Source organism: Pinus tabuliformis, chromosome 8 (assembly GCF_031772625.1).
Source record: "Pinus tabuliformis cultivar Carrire ecotype Pingquan chromosome 8, CPIR1, whole genome shotgun sequence".
NCBI lineage: Eukaryota > Viridiplantae > Streptophyta > Pinopsida > Pinales > Pinaceae > Pinus > Pinus tabuliformis.
The window spans coordinates 1,637,670,699-1,637,691,179 of NC_142294.1; the positions used below are offsets into that span (position 1 = coordinate 1,637,670,699).

The following is a 20,481-nucleotide window of genomic DNA, read 5'->3' on the forward strand; positions in this document are numbered from 1 at the left end:
AAAAAAGTCATCGTTCCAGTACAACACTTTTCATTTTCAGGGTATTTTTTGCACAATTTTTGCACAAAAAATTTGTTTTCACTGCCAATTTTAAAACATGTTCAAAATTGACTCTAAAAAAAACCATTGTTCCAGTATACACACTTTTTGTTTTTAGCACTGTTTTTCATGTTATTTCGGGGTTTTTGGCTAGAGTTCCCGTTTTGAGCTTATAGTTCCTGTTTCAAAGTTGGCATCCTTCAAGGCCGAAGTTGACTAAAGTTGATTGATTTGCTGAGGGTCAAATCTGCCCTATTGACTAGCATTGACTTTTCTGGTTAGGGCTCTTTTGTTGCTTTTATAAATTATCATATTTGTAAATTGTACTATCTCTCTCTGCTAAACTATTGAAGACTAAAAGAAGATTTGATTAAGGGTTTACCCACATTGGGGTTTGTCCCTGGCTGATGCCACATCTTGTGTCATCTTGTCTTGGCTTGTCTTCTACTGTTTATGTTTATGTTCTATCTACATTTTACTATCATGTTGATGTAATTGCTAATCTGAATATTGATACTGGGCTAATAAACAAATCGAAGCAAATTTTCTCTAAAGCATAGAACATACCATTGTTGCATAAATTAACATAGTACCAGAGCTGAGGTGAAGAAAAAGCCCAAGCAAGAGTGAAATAGAAATCACCAAAGACAGTTGGACAAGGACAAAAGGTTCAAGGGGTTCCTCATCCTACTTCCCGGCTGAAGACAAGCTCCATGATATATCTAACTACAATGGATGGAAGATGTATCTTGAATTAACCTTGGAAGAAAAATAAGTGATGGACTATGTGCAAGGTAAAATCCCTGAACCTCCTTCAAATGAACCGGTTGCTGCGAAGACCAAGTACAATAGGTGTTAAAATTGGCAACTAGGGCCAAACTCCATGTGGGTCATCTTATTTATGGCAGCTGATATTTTTCTTGGATCCCTCTCATCAAGAGGTGTAGGATTGATCTAAAGATTATCCGATTCCGATAAGTATTCATGGAGATATGAATTTATTAGTGTTATGGGACAATTCGTCAAGGTCGGCCAGCAACCAAATAAACCCCACTTGTGCTCAACGTTTTAGTATAAATAAAGGAGGACTTCAAGTCATTTAACACTCATCTCTTGTGATCTCACTCTCCACTTGTTTTGGATTTTTGGTGGACGTGGAGGTCTAGAGGAGATGCCTTCTACGCAACCCTAAAGAAGGGTCATCTAGGAGAGCCCTAACCACAAACTTGTAGGAGATCTGGTCGTAGATCTAAGAGGCCCTAATCTCTAGCTAGAAGAGCCCTAATCCGCAGCTAGAAGAGGCCTATTTCGCAACAAAGGGAAGGCCCTAACCAGCAACTAGAGGAGGCCCTAAGCTGCCCTACCTAAGGGTGATATGGATATACCCTAGTCGCAGCAATCTAGAATCTGGGCAATGTGGGAAAACATGGATCCGAAGTCTGCTACAGGAGACCGAGTGGCTGAGGTAAGTGCAGATAGTCTTAGGGCTGGAACAGTGATATTATCAGGATCTGAGTTTGTTGTGAAGAGGGTCGAGAAAGTTGACTATTAGACCGCGTTCCTAAGGGTCAAACACATTGATGTTTGGAAGTTATCCTGCCACATTTTCGAAGGTTTGTTGCTACAGCAATCTGTTGTGCTAGGCCACAGGCCATAACACACAACTAGAGGCTGTGTGAGGGCTGTCAAGGGTGGACGGCACCCTAAGCAAGCACCGGGGGTGAGGAGGAGACCTATGAGGGTATGTCACAGCCCTTAAAGGGTTAGTTTGTTGACTATGGGATGAAACTAGGGCTACTGCAAGTGCCCTAACCCGGTGTGCAACAAATAGCTATGCAAACAAATGACAGCATGGTCTAATTGGACTATTTGAGCATGTTGGTGTAGCTGGACACATTATGGGACAGCAACTAGTACAGCATAGTGTTATCAGCATAGAGTGATGGGTAGCAATGCAACATAATATAAAAAGGGTGTAGCACTATGTATGATGCAGCTACATGATTGAATGCAGTGATGATGAGTGCAACATAGAGTGTAGATCCGTAATGAGAATAGCCTAGTGATTGGAGAAGCACGGTGACAGGAGCAGCAGCATGAAGTGCATAACATGGTCATTAGGTCCAGCACTGTGATTATGAGTGTAGCATGGTGCAGCATGGTGAGGTGCAGCACATGGACGAGATGCAGCACAGTGATAGTATTGAAAATAGCAACAAGAAATGATAAAAATAGAATCCAGAATATTCCAATTTTAATTTGTCCTTAAATTAAAATTGAGAATTAAAATTTGAATTTAGTCTCACCAGTTGCTTGAAAAATAATTAATTAATTCATCTTGATTTAATTAGTTGGAGAAATTCAAGTTAGAAGTCTTTCTGAAGTCATGCAACAGTTATTCCTTAAATTAAGGAGATTATCCCTTAATTAAGGAGATAAGCTTGAGTTGTATTTGAGTTGTAATTAGTTAGCTTAGTTTACTGAGTTAAGTACGGTTAAATTAGTTCCAAATTGTTTGAGGAATTAATTGTGAGTTCAGTCAGTTAATGCATGCATGCATCCAACTAGTGTAGTCCAGATAACTGAAGATTCTCTCATCATTAACTCATGCATGTCTATTCTGAGAAATACCCAGTTGAGATTAAAGACAAGGACAGTGTACTATCAGTTGTATGTTTTCTCCTATAAAGGAAGGTCATGCATGTAGAAGGAAAAGATTCCTTGAGGATTGCGCAGTTTTACAGGATGTGAGATCAGCATGAGTGATTAGTGTTACACTTGGTAACAGGAGGATCACCCATAGAAACTGTGCAAGGAAATAGGAGGCTTGGAGGGCAGAGGAGAAGGTTTGTGAGAAGCCTTGTTTGCCTGTGAGCATCCAAGAGGATTGTACTGAGAGTTGGCTAGCTGTGAGAGCTAAGGCTTTGTATTATTCTGATATATTTCCACCTTGTATGATAATACAGATAGTGGGGTTTTTAGCTGAGGCTTTCCCCTGAGTATTCTTCTGTGTTTCATGTGCATTGATTCTTCTTCTGGTTATATGTGTTCAGTTTGATCTTGCTCAAATCTATTAAGCTTCCGCAAGTTTGATTGTAGCAGTAGATTAAAGTATTTTGCTTTAGTTATATTGCATTATCAGGTTAATCTACAGTCATAATTTCTACATGGTATCGGAGCTGAGTTTATCAGAGTAATGAACAGTGTATGGAGAAGAGAATTCGAAGTTTGAAGTTTGTGGTTGCAAGTGCAAATCGAATTCATCCCATACTTTAAGGTTGGCCAATGGCGTTCTATGGCTTGAGACTCGAATATGCCTTGGAAGGCAGCTCGAATTACATAGCATGGAAAGATCGCATGGAGGCTATATTAGAAGACAACGCCTTGAAGGATTTCATTGAGCAAGAAATCCCAAAGCTAGGTTCAACTAATGCACAAGAGTTTGCTGAGTGGAAGAAGTGTGTGGCGAGGGCGAGACAGATCATCCTTGAGGGACCGAGACCATATTGTCTCGAGTCTCCATGGGAAGAATACTCCATATTCGATGTGGAAGACATTGAAAGACCTCTACCAGAATAGTAGCGACCAGAGGGAATTGGCGCTCAAGGATAAGCTTCGAAGAATCAAGATGGAGAACTGCGATACTATTTCCACATATCTGAACAAGCTCACCACTTGCAGAGATGAGCTTAGCAGTGTGGGAATAACTATTGCTGATGATGATATGGTGAGCCTCGCTCTCCTTGGCCTTCCAAAGAGATGGAATAGCTACCAGGACTCTGTGAATGGAAGGGAGAAACTGCCGAATTGGAAACGACTGTGGTCAGATCTCATGCAGGAGGAGATCAGGAGGAGCACTCAAGATGGTTCTTCATCCAAGGATGATGATGAAGAAAATCTAGCCTTAGAGATTAAGGAAAGGAAAGGGAAGGGGAAGGCGTCCCATTCTGAATCGAATTCTTCTCATGGAGGGAAGAAGGTTGACAAGTCTAAAGTGAGATGCCTTAATTGTCGCGAGATTGGTCATTATGTGACTAATTGCCCATCGAAGAAGTCCAAGAAGGGATCCTCGGAAGGATCTGAAGGTGAGGCATTGGCCTCTCAGTTTGAAATGGACTTCACCCTCATCGCATGCATGGTGTCGTCGATGATGGGTTGTGGTTGGTATCTTAACAGTGGAGCCTCATTCCACATGATCGGCGATAAAAGTTTATTCAGTACCTTGCAGGAGAAATACCTCAAGATGCGCATACAGATGGGTGACGATGAGAGGTATAGTGTTTCAGGAGTGGGCACGGTTGCTTTTCAGAGGGAGCATGGAGCTCTTATCACCTTGACAGATGTGAAGTATGTGCCTGGACTGAAGAAGAATTTGGTATCGATCGCGATGTTGGAGGAAAAAGGCTACAATGTTGTTTTTAGTAAGGGAAAGATTTTCCTTAGACACATCACCACAGGACAGGTGAAACAAATCTATTCACAAGTTAATCCCTGTATTCTCTTGAAGTTCAAGATGCATGCAAAGATTTGAGGAGCAAGGAAAATGTTAGAGACTTGGTGGTTGAGAGGGAGAGTAAATTACCTCTCAACATGCAGCCCCAGAAGAAGTCTCAGACAATTGTGGAAGAGCCACAATTGGAGAAGTAGAGAGGAGACTGAGTGAAGAGATCCACTCATGCAAATACCTCCATTAAGGGGGAATTTCGATCCAAGTGGGCAAAGGGATCACATGCATCCATACCTCCAGGTGTGAGGTAGGGCGATGTGAAGTGATAGTCCCAAGAAGGCTGAAATTGGGCAGGTTTCATTGAGAGGTTTTATCTCATGGATCGTGCCTTGCTACGGAAGCCCAAAGTACATAGTAGCGGGAGGAATTAGTGGTATTGATGCAGTCAGAGATCAAAGTGACAGAGGCTAGAGCAGTCAAATACTGAAGAGCGCAAAGAAGGATTGACAACAATGCAGAAAGGTTGAGTCAACAGAAGCGCAGAGTTTTTCAGTTGACAGAGGCAATAGCATTCAGAGATTTTGATGACAGATGGATCATACTGATTCAAGTTGGATGTTTTTTTTGTTTCTGAAGTTGTTGGAGCAACAACACTAGAGATAAGTGTTGCATGCAGAACATTCCAAAGGTTCAGGATCGGGATTGAGTTGAATTCATTTCTTGTTGAGAGGGAGTGTTAAAAATAGCAACAAGAAATGATAAAAATAGAATCCAGAATATTCCAATTTTAATTTGTCCTTGAATTAAAATTGAGAATTAAAATTCGAATTTAGTCTCACTAGCTGCTTGAAAAATAATTAATTAATTCATCTTGAGATAATTAGTTGGAGAAATTCAAGTTAGAATTCTTTCTGAAGTCATGCAACAATTATCCCTTAAATTAAGGAGATTATCTCTTAATTAAGAAGATAAGATTGAGTTGTATTTGAGTTGTAATTAGTTAACTCAGTTTACTGAGTTAAGTCCAATTAAATTAGTTCCAAATTGTTTGAGGAACTAATTGTGAGTTCAGTCAGTTAATGCATGCATGCATCCAACTAGTGTACTCCAGATAATTGAAGATTCTCTCATCATTAACTCGTGCATGTTTATTCTGAGAAAGACCCAGTTGAGATTAAAGACAGGGACAGTGTACTATCAGTTGCATGTTTTCTCCTATAAAGGAAACTCATGTGTGCAGAAGGAAAAGATTCCTTGAGGATTGCGCAGTTTTACAAGGTGTGAGATCAGTGTGAGTGACCAGTGTTACACTTGGTAATAGGAGGATCACCTAGAGAAACTGCAAGGAAATAGGAGGCTTGGAGGGCAGAGGAGAAGGTTTGTGAGATGCCTTGTTTGCCTATGAGCATCCAGGAGGATTGCACTGAGAGATGGTTAGCTGTGAGAGCTAAGGCTTTGTATTATTCTGATATATTTCCACCTTGTATGATAATACAGATAGTGGGGTTTTTATCTGAGGCTTTCCCCTAAGTATTCTTCTGCGTTTCATGTGCATTGATTCTTCTTCTGGTTATATGTGTTCAACTTGATCTTGCTCAAATCTATTAATCTTCCGCAAGTTTGATTGCAGAAGCAGATTAAAGTATTTTTCTTTAGTTATATTGCATTATGAGGTTAATTTCAGTCAGAATTTCTACATATAAGTGAAGGAGTCACCTTGGAGAATCAGTTGAAGCAGCATGTCTTCAACTAATCTCATGTAGATATGATCTATTCTCTTATCTAGAAATTCAAAGTGTTGACTTTTGTTGTAAATGTACTCTCTCTCTCTCTCTCTCTCTCTCTCTCTCTCTCTCTCTCTCTCCCTCTATTGAAATATTTAAAATCATATAAAAATAATTGATCAAGAGTTTCCCCACATTGGGGTTTGTCCCTGTCTAGCGCCACATCTTGTGTCCTCTTATCTTGGCTTGTCTTCTGCGATTTATGTCTATGTTCTATCTGCAGTTTACTTTAATGCTGATGTGATTGCTAATATGGAAAAGATATTGAGATAACTATGAAAATTGAAATAAATTGCTCTAACCATAGAACATACCTAAACTTAACATGGTATCGGAGCTGAGGTGAAGACAAATCCCAAGCAAGAGTGAAAGAGCAATCACCGAAGACAGTTGGGAAAGAACACAAGGATCAGTGGATTCCTCATCCCTCTTCAAATTCACCAAAGGTGAAGTCGAAGCAGAGAATATTATCAGAATGGCGCAGTAGAAGTTTCTGATGGCCTACCTAAATATCACTTCAATGAAAAGATCGGATCTAAGGGTGGAAGGAAAGGCAGATTCCTTGGTTGCAATAAGTTCGGCCATTATGCAAAGGAGTGTTCGAATGGCAGGGACACATCACTCGATGATGATAACAATCATTATGGGGTCATCTTCAATGATCAGAGGAATGACAGGTAATGCAGATCATCATGAAAACGGCCGACTCTTCAGAGAAAGCAAGGAACCCCAGCTATGAAGAATCAAATGTTGTTTCTGATAAAATAAAGAAGAGTTATCTTGTATTAGCCCTCTCCTTCATATTCTTTGGGAATCTAGCTTATCTATTATAGTTCTTCAAGGCACTTCATCAGATAGAAGGGTGCTCTCTCTAATTTGGTAGAGATGGAAACAATTGTGGGATTATACTTGGCGCTGATGCCACCTATCCCGGAAAGGGTGAAGGGAATATTACCCCTCAATTGAATGAGGGTAACTCGATTCATTTACAGAATCTCTTTTATGTACTTGATCACAAGAAGAACCTTGTGTCCATTTCAGCAATGGAAGTCAAAGGTTATAGGGTGGCATTCATTGATGGAAAGGTATGTGTTTGAAAAACAAAATTTTCAAAGATGCTTTTACTCATGGGTTCAAGGTTGGTAATTTGTGTCAAGTTGCAGGATGGTCCATTAGGGATCATGACATATCTCATCTATAACACCCAAGATCTACTTTATGACGCCCCAAATCGATGTGAGTCAGATGGTGACTCGGATACCTAAATTCAAGAAGACCATGAAGGCACATGTCTGAGATTTACCGAAGGAAAATCTTACAAGGGGACCATTCCCCTCATGTAGCAGGTCCATAGGTTTGGAACAACCCGAGGGGTTTGAGATTCATGATTGGGAATCCCATGTATACAGGTGGAAGAAAACCCTCTATGGCTTGAATGAAAACACCCCAAGCCTAATATGAGAGAATTGATAGCTATCTGATGAAGCTGAGATTCACTAAAATTGAAGCCAATCCAAACCATTGTTTGAAGGTTGTGGATGATAGACCTCTCATACCGGCACCTTCTAAGAAATGACCTATTTCTGACAGGTTCAGACCCTCTCACTTGCAGAAGTAAGAAGGAGTTGGATTCCAGATATGGAATGGTAAACTGCAAGCCCGTGACTACCTCGAGGATCTTAACTTTCAGAAGTTATATGGTGGTGATGCCAGACCAGATTTGGGAAATGCCTCTAAGTTCCATAAACTCATATGCATTGATGTTCTTGGTGAACTTCCGTCCATATATATGTTTTACAGTTAGCATGGTGAGCTCATATTTGGTTGAGCCTCACTAGATTGGTGCCAAGAATCTTCTGAGATGTTTTCGGGGCACAATCTCTCATGGATTGAGATACATTGTCGGAAATATAAATCTACATGATTTTTTGAATGCTAACAAGGCAGGCAGTGTGGAGGATCTCAAAAGCACTTATGAGTGTTGATTCTCTTTGGATTCTACTTCGATATAATGATATGGATAGGAAGCGGAAGTCAGTTGTTATAAGCACCGCTAAGACCGAATACATAGCTACGAGTATGATCTCGTGTGAAGCTACTTGGTTGTGGAAGCTCTTCAGTGAGATGTTTGTACACATGATGAATACCATTGCGATTCTTTGTGACAACCAGGGGGGATTCGATTATTGAGGAATCTCGTATTTGATGATTGCTCCAGCAGATAGACATCAGTTACTACCTTATCTAGGATATGGTAAATCGATGAGCAAGGAGGCTCCATCACATTGAGACTGATGTAGAGGGCATAGACACTTTGTCAAAGCCTCGGGGAAAGGTCAAATCTGTGATTTTCCCAAATGACTTGGAGTCATTGAGAGACCTCCGTATAAGGGTCCTACATGTTGATGCACTAAGCTTTGGGAGTTCTGGGGGACTTGGGGTACTTACTGGAGTGACATACGACCACTGGGCGACTCACCCTCCCCTGGTGGTGCGCTATGTATAGGGTGACAGGGTCAACCTTTCCCTGTGATACCTTGTGGCAACTATGGAACAAGATGATTAGTTCTCCTGTGGGTCGGGATGATTATTTCTCGTGTGGGTCGGGATGATTAGTTCTCTCGTGGAAACTATGAAACAGGATGATTAGTTCTCCTGTGGGCTGGGATGATTAGTTCTCCCATGGCAACTGTGGACAGGATGATTCGTTCTCCTGTGGGACAGGATGATTAGTTCTCCTGTCGAGGCATCCTACCCATGCAGTCTAGGACTCATGGGAAGTACCTCTCATCTGATCAATGAGTAGGGAAAAGGGGTTGGGGACCATAGTAGTACTATCGATGGACACATCGTTGTATTTGTCGTACTCCCTATGTTAGGATGACCACCATTGATCTAGGATCAATATGAGTGGTTTGAGACACTCTCTTGTGATATTGATCTGGGATCAATAAAACTGACTTCAGGTCAGTAAGATAAAAATGACTTCGGGTCAATAGAGAATGGTATGAGACATTCTCTATCAATTCTTCTTCTTCATGGTTCAGCAAAGCAGAGCAGTGCAGGGCACTGATGGCAGAGATAGTACAGTCATGGATCAGCGGATGGAGTTCTCCCTAGTTGAGAGGGAGTGTTAAAATTGGCAACTAGGGACAAACTCCATGTGGGTCATCTTATTTATGAAAGCTAATATTTCTTAGATCCCTCTCATTGAGAGATGTAGGATTGATCTAAAGATCATCTGATTCCGATAAGTATTCATGGAGATATGAATTTATTAGTGTTATGGCACAATTCGTCAAGGTCGGCCAGCAACCAAATAAACCCCACTTGTGTTCAACGTTTTAGTATAAATAAAGGAGGAATTCAAATCATTTAACACTCATCTCTTGTGATCTCACTCTCCACTTGTTTTGGGTTTCTTGTGGAAGAGGAGGTCTAGAGGAGATGCCTTCTACATAGCCCTAAAGAAGGGTCATCTAGGAGAGCCCTAGCCACAGACTTGTAGGAGATCTGGCCGCAGATCTAAGAGGCCCTAATCCACAGCTAGAAGAGCCCTAATTTGTAGCTAAAGGGAGCCCTAATCTGCAGCTAGAAGAGGCCTAATCCGCAGCAAGGGGAAGGCCCTAACCAGCAACTAGAGGAGGCCCTAAGCTACCCTACCTAAGGGTGATATGGATATACCCTAGCTGCAGCAACCTAGAGTCTGGACAGCGTGGGAAAACAGGGATCCGAAGTCTGCTACAGGAGGCCGAGTGGCTGAGGTAAGTGCGGATAGTCTTAGGGTTGGAACAGTGATATAATCAGGATCAGAGTTTTTTGTGATGAGGGCCGAGAAAGCTGATTGTTAGGCCACGTTCCTAAGGGTTAAACACGTTTTTTGGAAGTTATTTTGTCACATTTTTGGAGGTCTGTTGCTACAGCAATCTTTTGTGCTAGGCCGCAGGCCATAGCACACAACTAGAGGTTGTGTGAGGGCTGTCAAGGGTGGACGGCACCCTAAGCAAGCACCGTGGGTGAGGAGGAGACCTATGAGGGTATGTCGTAACCCTTAAAGGGTTAGTTTATTGACTGTGGGATGAAACTAGGGTTTTTGCAAGTGCCCTAACCAGGTGTGCAACAAATAGTTGTGCAAACAAATGACAGCATGGTCTAATTGGACTATTTGGGCATGTTGGTGTAGTTGGACATATTATGGAACAGCAACTAGTACACCATAGTGCTATCAGCATACAGTGATGGGTAGCAATCCAACATAATATAAAAAGGGTGAAGCACTATGTATGATGCAGCTACATGACTGAATGCAGTGATGATGAGTGCAACATAGAGTGCAGATCTGTGATGAGAACAGCCGAGTGATTGGAAAGCACAGTGACAAGAGCAGCAGCATGAAGTGCATAACATGGTCATTAGGTCTAGCACTGTGATGATGAGTGTAGCATGGTGCAGCACGGTGAGGTGTAGCACATGGACGAGATGCAGCACAATGATAGGTGAAGGAGTCACCTAGGAGAATCAGTTGAAGCAGCATGTCTTCAACTGATCTCATGTAGATATGATATATTCTCTTATCTAGAAAGTCAAAGTGTTGACTTTTGTTGTAAATGTACTCTCTCTCTCTCTCTCTCTCTCTCTCTCTCTCTCTCTCTCTCTATTGAACTATTGAAGATCATATAAGAAGAATTGATCAAGGGTTTCCCCACATTGGGTTTGTCCCTGGCTAGCGCCACATCTTGTGTCGTCTTGTCTTGGCTTATCTTCTGTGATTTATGTTTATGTTCTATCTGCAATTTACTTTAAAGCTGATGTGATTGCTAATCTGGAAAATATATTGAGCTAACTATGAAAATTGAAATAAATTTCTCTAACCATAGAGCATACCTAAACTTAACAATAGGGATGAAGTCAAAGCAAAGAATATTATCAAGGATTCCATTGACAAGCGTCTGGTGGCCTACATCTCTGATTTGAAGACCTCCAAGGAGATCTACGACAGGTTGATCAGCGTGTTCAAGGTTAGTGATGCTAATCAAATTTTATTTCTCAAAAATAAGTTGAAGGATATTAAGAAGGGCAAGGACGAGGATATTCAATACTACTTCTTAAGGATCACTGAGATCAAAAATGATCTACTTTCGATTGGTGAGGTTATTCCTGACAGGGAACTTACTATCACTACCCTTAGAGGACTCCCACCCAAGTGGTATATATTTAGAACCACTATTCTCAACAATGATCGAGTTCCAAGGTTTGAAGAATTGATGTTGAGATGCATTCAATAAGAAACAAGAATGGTGGAGCAAGAAATTCCTTCTAATAGAAGCAACCCCACTGCATTCTCCGCTCATGCAAAAAGGAGAAATAAGAAAGGTCTAAAGATCATTTCAATGGAAAACCTGGATCTAAGGGAGGAAGGAAGGGCAGGTGCTTTGTTTGCAATAAGTTTGGCCATTATGCAAGGGAGTGTCCAAATAGAAGGGACACATCGCATTATGATGATCACAATCATTCCAGGGGCAACTTCAACAACAATGATCAAAAGAATGGCAGGTCCTATGGTAGAGGAAAAAGGAATGTGGTACATCAAGGAAATGGTTGACCCTCCAAGAAAGAAAAGAACTCCAGGTATGAAGAATCAAATGTTGTAACAATAAGAAAAAGGAGTACTATCTTATATCGGCCCTCTCCACTACCTCTCCACCAGACACTTTGGGAAATTGGCTAATTGATAGTGGTGCCTCAAGGCACTTCCCCGGATACAAGGAAGCTCTCTCTAATCTGATAGAGGAGACAAACTTGGAGATTATGCTTAGAGATGATGCCACCTATCTCGTGAAGGGAATAGGGAATGTTACCCTTCAATTGAGTCAAGGTAACACTATTCATTTACAAGAAGTACTATATGTACCTGATCTCAAAAAGAACCTGGTGTCCATTTTGGAAATGGAAGACAAAGGATACAAGGTGGCATTCATCGATGGAAAGGTACGTGTTTGGAAAAAAAAATAAAGATGTTTTTACTCTTGGGTTCAAGGTTGACACTTTGTATCAAGTTGGAGGAATTCCATTGGGAGCCATGTCTTGCGACACATCTCTACAATCTAAACTATGGCACCGAGGTTTTCTTATCTTCATTATAAGGCTCTACCTGATGTGAGACATATGGTGACAAGTATGCCCGAGTTCAAAGTAGAGCATGAAGGTGTATGTCTAGGATGTGCAGAAGGAAAACTTACAAGGGGACCATTCCCCTCAAGTAATAGCAAGACCACATATATATTGCAATTGATCCACTCCAGCATATCTAGTATGATCCCTTTAAACTCTTTGGGAGGATACTTATATTATCTCACCTTTACAGATGATTATTCTCGCAAGACCTAGATATACTTCTTGAAAAAGAAGGATGAAGTGTTACTATCATGTTGATGTGATTGCTAATCTGAATATTGATATTGGGCTAATAAAGAAATTGAAGTGAAATTGCTCTAAAGCATAGAACATACCGCTGTTACCTAAAATTAACAATAATGCTACAAGTATTTCAGCTTTTCAATCTCTCTGATCCCAGGGTGTGCAATTCTCTCATGTGTCATTAGTCATTGTAGGATTTCTCTTGTGGTGATCGAATGGTATGTGTTGTGCTTATTTTATGCTTATGTGAGTAAATTGTTTTATTGATTTGGGCCTATATCATGTATTGAATTATGCATTTTTCCATTCTTTCATGAGTTTGTTGGTTAGGAACTTGTTTATAATCAATGCACTTATCTTTATAAAGTACTGGGTTTTATTTGAAGTTTTGATAACACTACTTCTCTTAAGATTCATGTCAATGTTACTTGGTCGTTGTTATATGCGTAATGTTTCACATGTTTGGAATCTATAAATCACTCATTCACATTTTTTAGCGTTTTATTTTGTTCTGTAACAATTGTTGTTTGGTTGTCCAAAGCAAACCAATAAGCAATGTGATGGGCTATCGAGCCTACATACCGGATGGAACTCCTAAACCAAATAATGTAGAGTCTAGATGTGATTCTACACCAATGGCTATCGAGCCTACATACCGGATGGAACTCCTAAACCAAACAATGTAGAGTCTAGATGAGATTCTACACTGGGGAGGTTCCCTTATTGTTGGCGGAACATTTCAACCCATTAATAAAACATAATTAGTGATGAAAAATTCCAAATGGGCCAATAATATTTTGATGTCAACCACATCGAGTAAGTAAATGCAAGCCTTAATAAATTCATTCACAAAAGCCCACAAGAACATGGTGAGCATTGGAAGCCTATCATTGCGTAAAAATGGTTTGTTAAAGCACTGACATCCGACATCAAAAGTTTACAACCCAAAGTGTTCCACCTAATCAAGTGGAACCATTTAAAGGTTGTTACATCCTATATCATCTTTGTACACCCTAGAGTTATCTGAATGGTCAAGTAAGACTAGCTAAGAAGTACAACACCAAATGAGACTAGTGATGTGTTCCTAAAGTTGGTTGAATACAACAATAAATTCCAAGTTCTTATTTCTTGATGGAAAATAGTTATTGAATGTTCAATCTATTGTTAACTTATTTTACACTCCATATTTATATCAAAGGCGCCCTGATAATGTTTTTCCTTGACATATTTATTTAAGGCTATTGGGATTAATGTGCATTGATTGTTCTTTAATACTATATTCACAAAAAACTGAAAGTGATTTCCAACATTAGGAAAAAGGACATTCTCCATAAATGCCAAATGTCTATTGCAAATTGTGTATTTATTATTGTTCTCTTTCTTTAGGGGAAGAGTTAGAAAAAGGGTTCATCATTAAGTTCTTTCAACCTCTAAATTTTTTGACATAAGATGGAGGGGTTTGGCTTGATAAACATCCTCAAGGACATTTTGCAATAAAATGGGCCATCAAAGCCATGATCACAATGCACCTTGTAAAATACTTGTTCCATGGTATATACAAAATGCTATGTATCTAAATGGTACACCTAACCCAATGTTCTCCACATTGTGGTTCAGTGGAAGTTTTTACGATGTTCTCAATAGGATATCATAGTGATACTAACTCGAATCCAAATAACTGATGTATTTGAAAGGGTGAGACTGGGCTAGGCTGTTGATTTTTACATTCTCAACAAAAAGAGGCCATCTAGATTATTTACTTCATTTGTATGAAAAGATAGACAAAGAAACCCTTTCAAACATATGAAAGTAAGTGGTTATCAAAAAATAACTTTTAATTAGATTAAATGACTTCATGTTATCAGTCAGCTTGCCTTATTGGAACCTATTAGAGAATTTCAAATAATAGTTTGTTGAAGTTAAATCTAAATATATAACTGGTCCAATTTGGAAATATTAGATAGTCTTGTGTGAAGGCAGATATAGACTACCATATTAAAGAGCTATATAATAAGAATTAGACTTATTAAATAGATATCTCTTATTAAGTACAATATCCTTAAAAGATAAACAAAGTAAATTATCAGTCCAAGCATGTTGAAGTCACACTCTCTAGTACTAAGTGGTTGGCCTTTCAAAAGAACTTCGCAACAAAAAAACTGCTACATCAAACTAGCCATATGACAGTTGTTGTGTGCTTTATGGTTAACAATGTAATGTTGAAATGCAAAGTTGCTGGAATGTTTTGCTTACACAAACCTGAACATTCAACAATCCAGTAGAAAATTGTAAAGTTGTTAAAATGTTTTGGGTGAGGAATATTGCTTTACCAAACTTTATTTTTTAAATATTTGGACACAAGGCATCCTTTAAAGATTTTATATGTTACATCCTCTCCAATTAGTGAGAATGTACAAATGAATGATCCAATAAACAAGTACAAGCATTGTAATAAGCAACAATATCGTTGAGCAACTTTTCAATAAACAAATACTGCATTCAACTTGGAAAAAGATTTTGCATTAAGTTAGATTTAGTGATCTAGATTTTGAATAGAAATACCAATTTAAAGAAAATTAAAATTACGATTTAAAATTAAATAAAACTATTAATTAAAAAAAAATATGCATGCACTTCATCCTTGGAACCAAATTAGTCACACCATCTTTCCTTCATCAATTACAAAGAAATGCCTTGAATGCAAATGTTTATAGATTTACAAGAAAATATATATATTTTCAAAGAGCCAAAAATGGCAAGAACAAGATGTTTAATTGCCAATAACTAATTTCCCAATAGAGCAAACTATATAATCTTTTATTTATTTTGATGTAACAAAAATTACAGCTCAAACATAAGTCTCCATACTTGTCAGGCACCAATGTAACATATAAAATCTCTAAAGGATGACTCGTGCCCAAATATTAAAAAAAGTGGAGGCCAGTTTTGAGACTGAAGAATTTAAGACTTGATTCTAAAAACCCAAGAAGGATCGTTTATTCAACAGTGGGTGGACAACAATAAAACATGTGAACTATCACACCTTGTGAATCGTGGCTTGAGGCCTGATAAGCAAAGCAATGGATGATAAGCAAAGCAATGGATAATATCAGTATGGACATCTATCAATATCAATGTTCCATCAAGTTTTTGGGATGGCAGGACATGGGAGCATGGCAATGCATCCAAGGGACATGTAAACACCCCCCTAAATTTTAGGACACATCAATAACAACTCCATTTGAAATCCTTGAAAAAATGCAAATAAATATTAAAAAACATAAATGAAGATCTAAGTATCAAAATGTTAAAACACAAAAAACACAGCATTTGTGACTTGAGTAAATCGCAATTTTGAAAAATGCAAATAAATATAAAAAACATAAATGAAGATCTAATTATCAAAATGTTAAAACACAAAAAACACAGCATTTGTGATTTGAGTAAATCACAATTAAGAATGACAAGACCATGATATAAATATTCACAATGTCATGTAAGTCGGCTGTGTAAAAATCACATTTCATCAATCATCAATTAAGTCTCAATATCAATCTCCAGCGCTCGCTCAAACAAATTCAATCATAATGAAAAATAATCATGGGTTGACCATATGACCTTTAATGACCTTTTTCAAAAGGCAACGACAATTTTATTTGCTGTTTAGAGCCATCATCAACAAACTGTATAGTGGCCTAAAAAGGGAACGACTTAAATTATGTATGCGTATAGCCGCCCAAAGCTAGATGACCCTTGCATTGCAAAGTCTAGCAGGTACCAGATAGATCAACAAAACAGATCAGGAACAGTGGAAAAGAAAAACCGAAAGTGTTGAATTACGAGGGTCAAAGTTGACCTGCGTTTGGAGAGCAATTACCATCAAGATTAGTGAAATAGACACTACAATAAGAGCACCAAAAATTCCATTGACGGCAATATTTTGAAAACAGAACCAGATTTCGGAATATATGATAGTATAGCTAAATTTTTTGACAGTAACTCGGACAATTGACAGCAAACATTCTTGATACCTTCTTAAACCACATACAACTTGATTCAAGATTTGATACCTATGTTACAAACTACGACCATAACCTATCCAAATGCTCAAAGGGCACAAATTGCTTCCGTCACTTGGCTAAAGATTGCCATGCTCCACTTAGCTAAACATTTTTTCTCCCGTCTAAGAATAACTTTATTACATTTATTTCTGCCAAATATCATTTGGACCACACTTTGTTACAAAAAAACTCATAATCACCACTCTTCTCTGCCGTCCAGAATTGACAAAGACAATGCTAGCCTGTGACCAAAGAAATCCATTTTACCAAGCTGCTTGTGAATACATGCAGCACGCATCATAACCAGTGACTGCTCAGTTTTCTAATACATATAAATCATATACACAACGACCTGCTGATACACGCAAATAAGAAATTCTTCCCTGAAAAGCATAAGCAAGCCATGTACAATTACATTATATGCAGCAGGCAGTGCAAGGGCTCCTTCAACTGCACAGAAAGGTTCTTGATTGATTTCACCACTTTGCGTTGCTCAGCAAAATGTGGTGGACTGATTGACAAGAAACTTCTTTGGACCATAGAAACTCATTTTGTGGGAGTGGGGCTAGCCAAATGGTCCCTATGGCGTTGCATCAATTTGCCTTTAGGTGATGATGTCTTGCCACTATTTGCTGCTAACTGCTTCCTCATTTCTTCTGCAGTAAAGCATTCATCAAAAGGATGTCATATACTGGATTATTGTAAAAACATACTGTGCAATAAGAAGTAGGTATAACTTGTATGTCAAAGAAGTATGTACATCTTTCAAAGAAAACGCTTACCTCGCTTTCTCTCAAGTTCCTGATATAGCTCTTCTTTCCAGGCTCTCTGAAGCTCAGAACTCAAACTAAAAAGAACTTAAAGTTTTAGTAGATGGATAACAATATTTATAACGAAACAAAGTGACTATTTTAAAAATCAGATGAAATCAATTAGTAAAAGTAAAACAAATCGAACAAATGAGCATGCAAAAAACTTTCCTAGAAACTGCATATACACAGACAGACATACAAATAGTGACTCTAAAGCCATCTGACAAACAACTGTATGTGTATGCAACACACACGGTCACACACCCAAATGAACATCCACAATATTGATCAGAGAACGTACCTAGGGCTGGCTGATGCTTGCTGAGTTTCCTGGATGCCACCATTCCATTCATTTAGACGAGGTGAGGAAACTTCTCTCAGTGGATAGACATTAGCACTAGAAGCAGCTCCTGCTGGACTACCTGAGTTTATGCTTGCATCACTATCACGTTTGCTCATGTCAAGTGAAGCACCATTTGAACCTTTACTATGTGACTTGCATTTCACAATGGCCAAGGCTTTGTCACTTCCACCAATGTCGTTTTCCAAATCTAGAGCTCCATTCATGGTATTGTAGAACTCCTCATATAGTGGTGTTTGTAACTTTTTCAGTTCTAAAGCCTGTCATGGTGAATTTAAGACAGCATATTAACATAAAGAATGTTAGTGAATGTACATAAATACTTGAAAACTTAAACGATAACTTGACTTTACCTTCTCATCCAAAAAGGCTCTTATTTTAGACTCTGTAACCTCTTCATCATCATCATACAGTGGACGCCCACATTGAAAAGTAAAGTCTTTTTCATTTTTTTCAGGGGCCTCACTATGTGTCGTTGATTCAAGCATGATATTACCCAGTCCCCGTGAAGCCCTTACATCCTCACTATCCCTGAATTTGCATTGCCATTCATCTTCATCTAATGGCTCCGATAAAGGATTAAAACTCTATATCAAACACATACAGGCAAGCAATATTAACAAATGTCTATAAGCATTATTTAAAACCCGTTAGTTTAGTGAAAACAGAGACTTTAGACAATTGAACCCACCTTTGTAAAGCAATCTGATTTGAACGAGTCAAGCCGTACAGAACAATTCAAATCCTCTTCCAAAGGGAAGTTATTAGACATCACATTTCTCAACTTTGGTGCTTCTATACTTTTCAAAGTTGACTGCCGTACAGAAAATACTCTTCCAAGTGAGCTCCTCACGCTCCCAAGATTTGGCATATCTTGTATGCTTCTAGTTGAATTTAGCATACTACTAATATCAAGGCTGCATTAAAGAAGGGTGCATCTTTGATTGAAATAAAGTAAGGGTCAAGGTACAAACAATGATCCTAGCTTTAGTATAATATGAGTAAGCAATTACTAATCAAATACAAGAACTCAATCAAAAGTAACTAACGACAAGTAAAAGCGCAATATAAATCTTAAGTGCTTTATCAGAAATCTCTTCTAGAGATTCCTTCAAAAATGCCCAGACAGCTCAAAAGAATCAACTTTACATCCAACATCTGCGTTAGGCTTGATGATATGGTAATCACTTACGAGTTTCTTATGTAGGAAGTTGACTGGCGTAAAAGATTCAGAGAGCGTTCCTGAAATGCCAGCACCATAAAAGCATGAAAACTGAACATAAAATAGTAAACTCCTTTGCTAATTATCAAACACAAAAACTAAATAAAATGCAATTGGCACTACTGACCAGAGCCGAGGACCTAACAAGAGGAAGTGGATCTCTGTTACCCCCAATACAAGGAGGTGGATCTCGGTAGCGTCCGACAGTAGAGGATCTAACAAGAGGATGTGCATCTCGGTAGTCCCTCATAGCAGAGGACCTAACAAGAGGATGTGGATCACGGTAGTTGCCAACGACAAAAGGATGCTGTAAAATTAAATATGAGCATTAGTAATGACAAACTGTAACCCACTGAGGGGGAGGGAGAATAACACATTAGAGGTTGCTCGTCTGATATTAAACCTGAAGCAATTCAGCTGCAGTGGGCCTCAAATTTGGTTCTCTGCACACAACATGAAAATAGAAGTTGGTTTAAGAAAAGCCTGCCAATAGATAAAGTTCTCCAAACTTGTTCCTTACTCTTAATGAAGACATACATAATAAGCACTAACTAAATGGAAACACTCAACAACCAAGGAAAATGAAGCAGTACATATACGGAATAGTATCACAGTTCCAAATTTAAACAAGAAATTCAAGGCATAGTTATCAAAGACCAAATACGGCCATATTTGCATTTGAATTATGGTATATGGGCAGGTGTATACGAATATGGTCTAATATAACCAGTGACTTAAACTGAAAGATCTTTGTTTGTCTAGTTAGGATTTTCAGACCAAACCAAAATCCATAGGTTGCATACTATACGTTTATTGAGTTTTGGCTACTGATATTTGCTATTTAGAATTCCACTAGTACAATGACAAATTTTACAAGTAGACAGCAAGTACAAACTAAACACCTCCCCCCATTTGACTCCACATAAGGCACTGATTTTGTACCGGAGTTGTTGGGAATTATTTAGGGACTCCTTCATTGGCTGTTTAAGAGGTGTTGGGCCTAAATAGTGGGGGTTTGGGCCGAAGAGACAGTGAGTCTCTCCCCTATGTGTTTCCATTTGGCAAGGTTTGCTTGGACCTTAGCACCATTGCTAATCTGATCGATAATATTTTTTGGCCCCATTGCCAGGGACAAGGTCAAATAATCTGGCATGCAACGACATTTTAGAGAAATATTCAAAAGTGTGAATTGTTCCCATCCACAGCTAACATAATTTGGTGCTGTTGCCAGGGAGAAGGTCATTTAACCCTAGTTGTACACAATAATACCCCTTGGTAAGCTTTTTATTTTGTATTTGTACTTGATGAGATATTTGTTTAAGGACTAACTTGGAGGAT

General features: G+C 38.8%; 1 protein-coding gene across 2 annotated transcripts in view; it reads right to left on the bottom strand.

Annotated features, from left to right (window-relative positions):
* Positions 1-16,938: 16,938 nt before the first annotated feature.
* The window catches only part of LOC149242419 (mitogen-activated protein kinase kinase kinase NPK1-like), a 30,858-nt gene continuing 27,315 nt past the window's right edge, over positions 16,939-20,481 (bottom strand). For both annotated transcript variants that reach the window (XM_089374240.1, XM_089374239.1), the window contains 8 exons: positions 19,547-19,586; positions 19,271-19,450; positions 19,114-19,163; positions 18,613-18,838; positions 18,275-18,508; positions 17,862-18,181; positions 17,531-17,595; positions 16,939-17,404 (listed from right to left, as the gene is read on the bottom strand). In XM_089374240.1, coding sequence (XP_089230366.1) covers positions 17,295-17,404; positions 17,531-17,595; positions 17,862-18,181; positions 18,275-18,508; positions 18,613-18,838; positions 19,114-19,163; positions 19,271-19,450; positions 19,547-19,586 — 1,225 coding nt within the window. In that variant the 3' untranslated portion in view covers positions 16,939-17,294. The remainder of the gene's footprint in view (positions 17,405-17,530; positions 17,596-17,861; positions 18,182-18,274; positions 18,509-18,612; positions 18,839-19,113; positions 19,164-19,270; positions 19,451-19,546; positions 19,587-20,481) is intronic.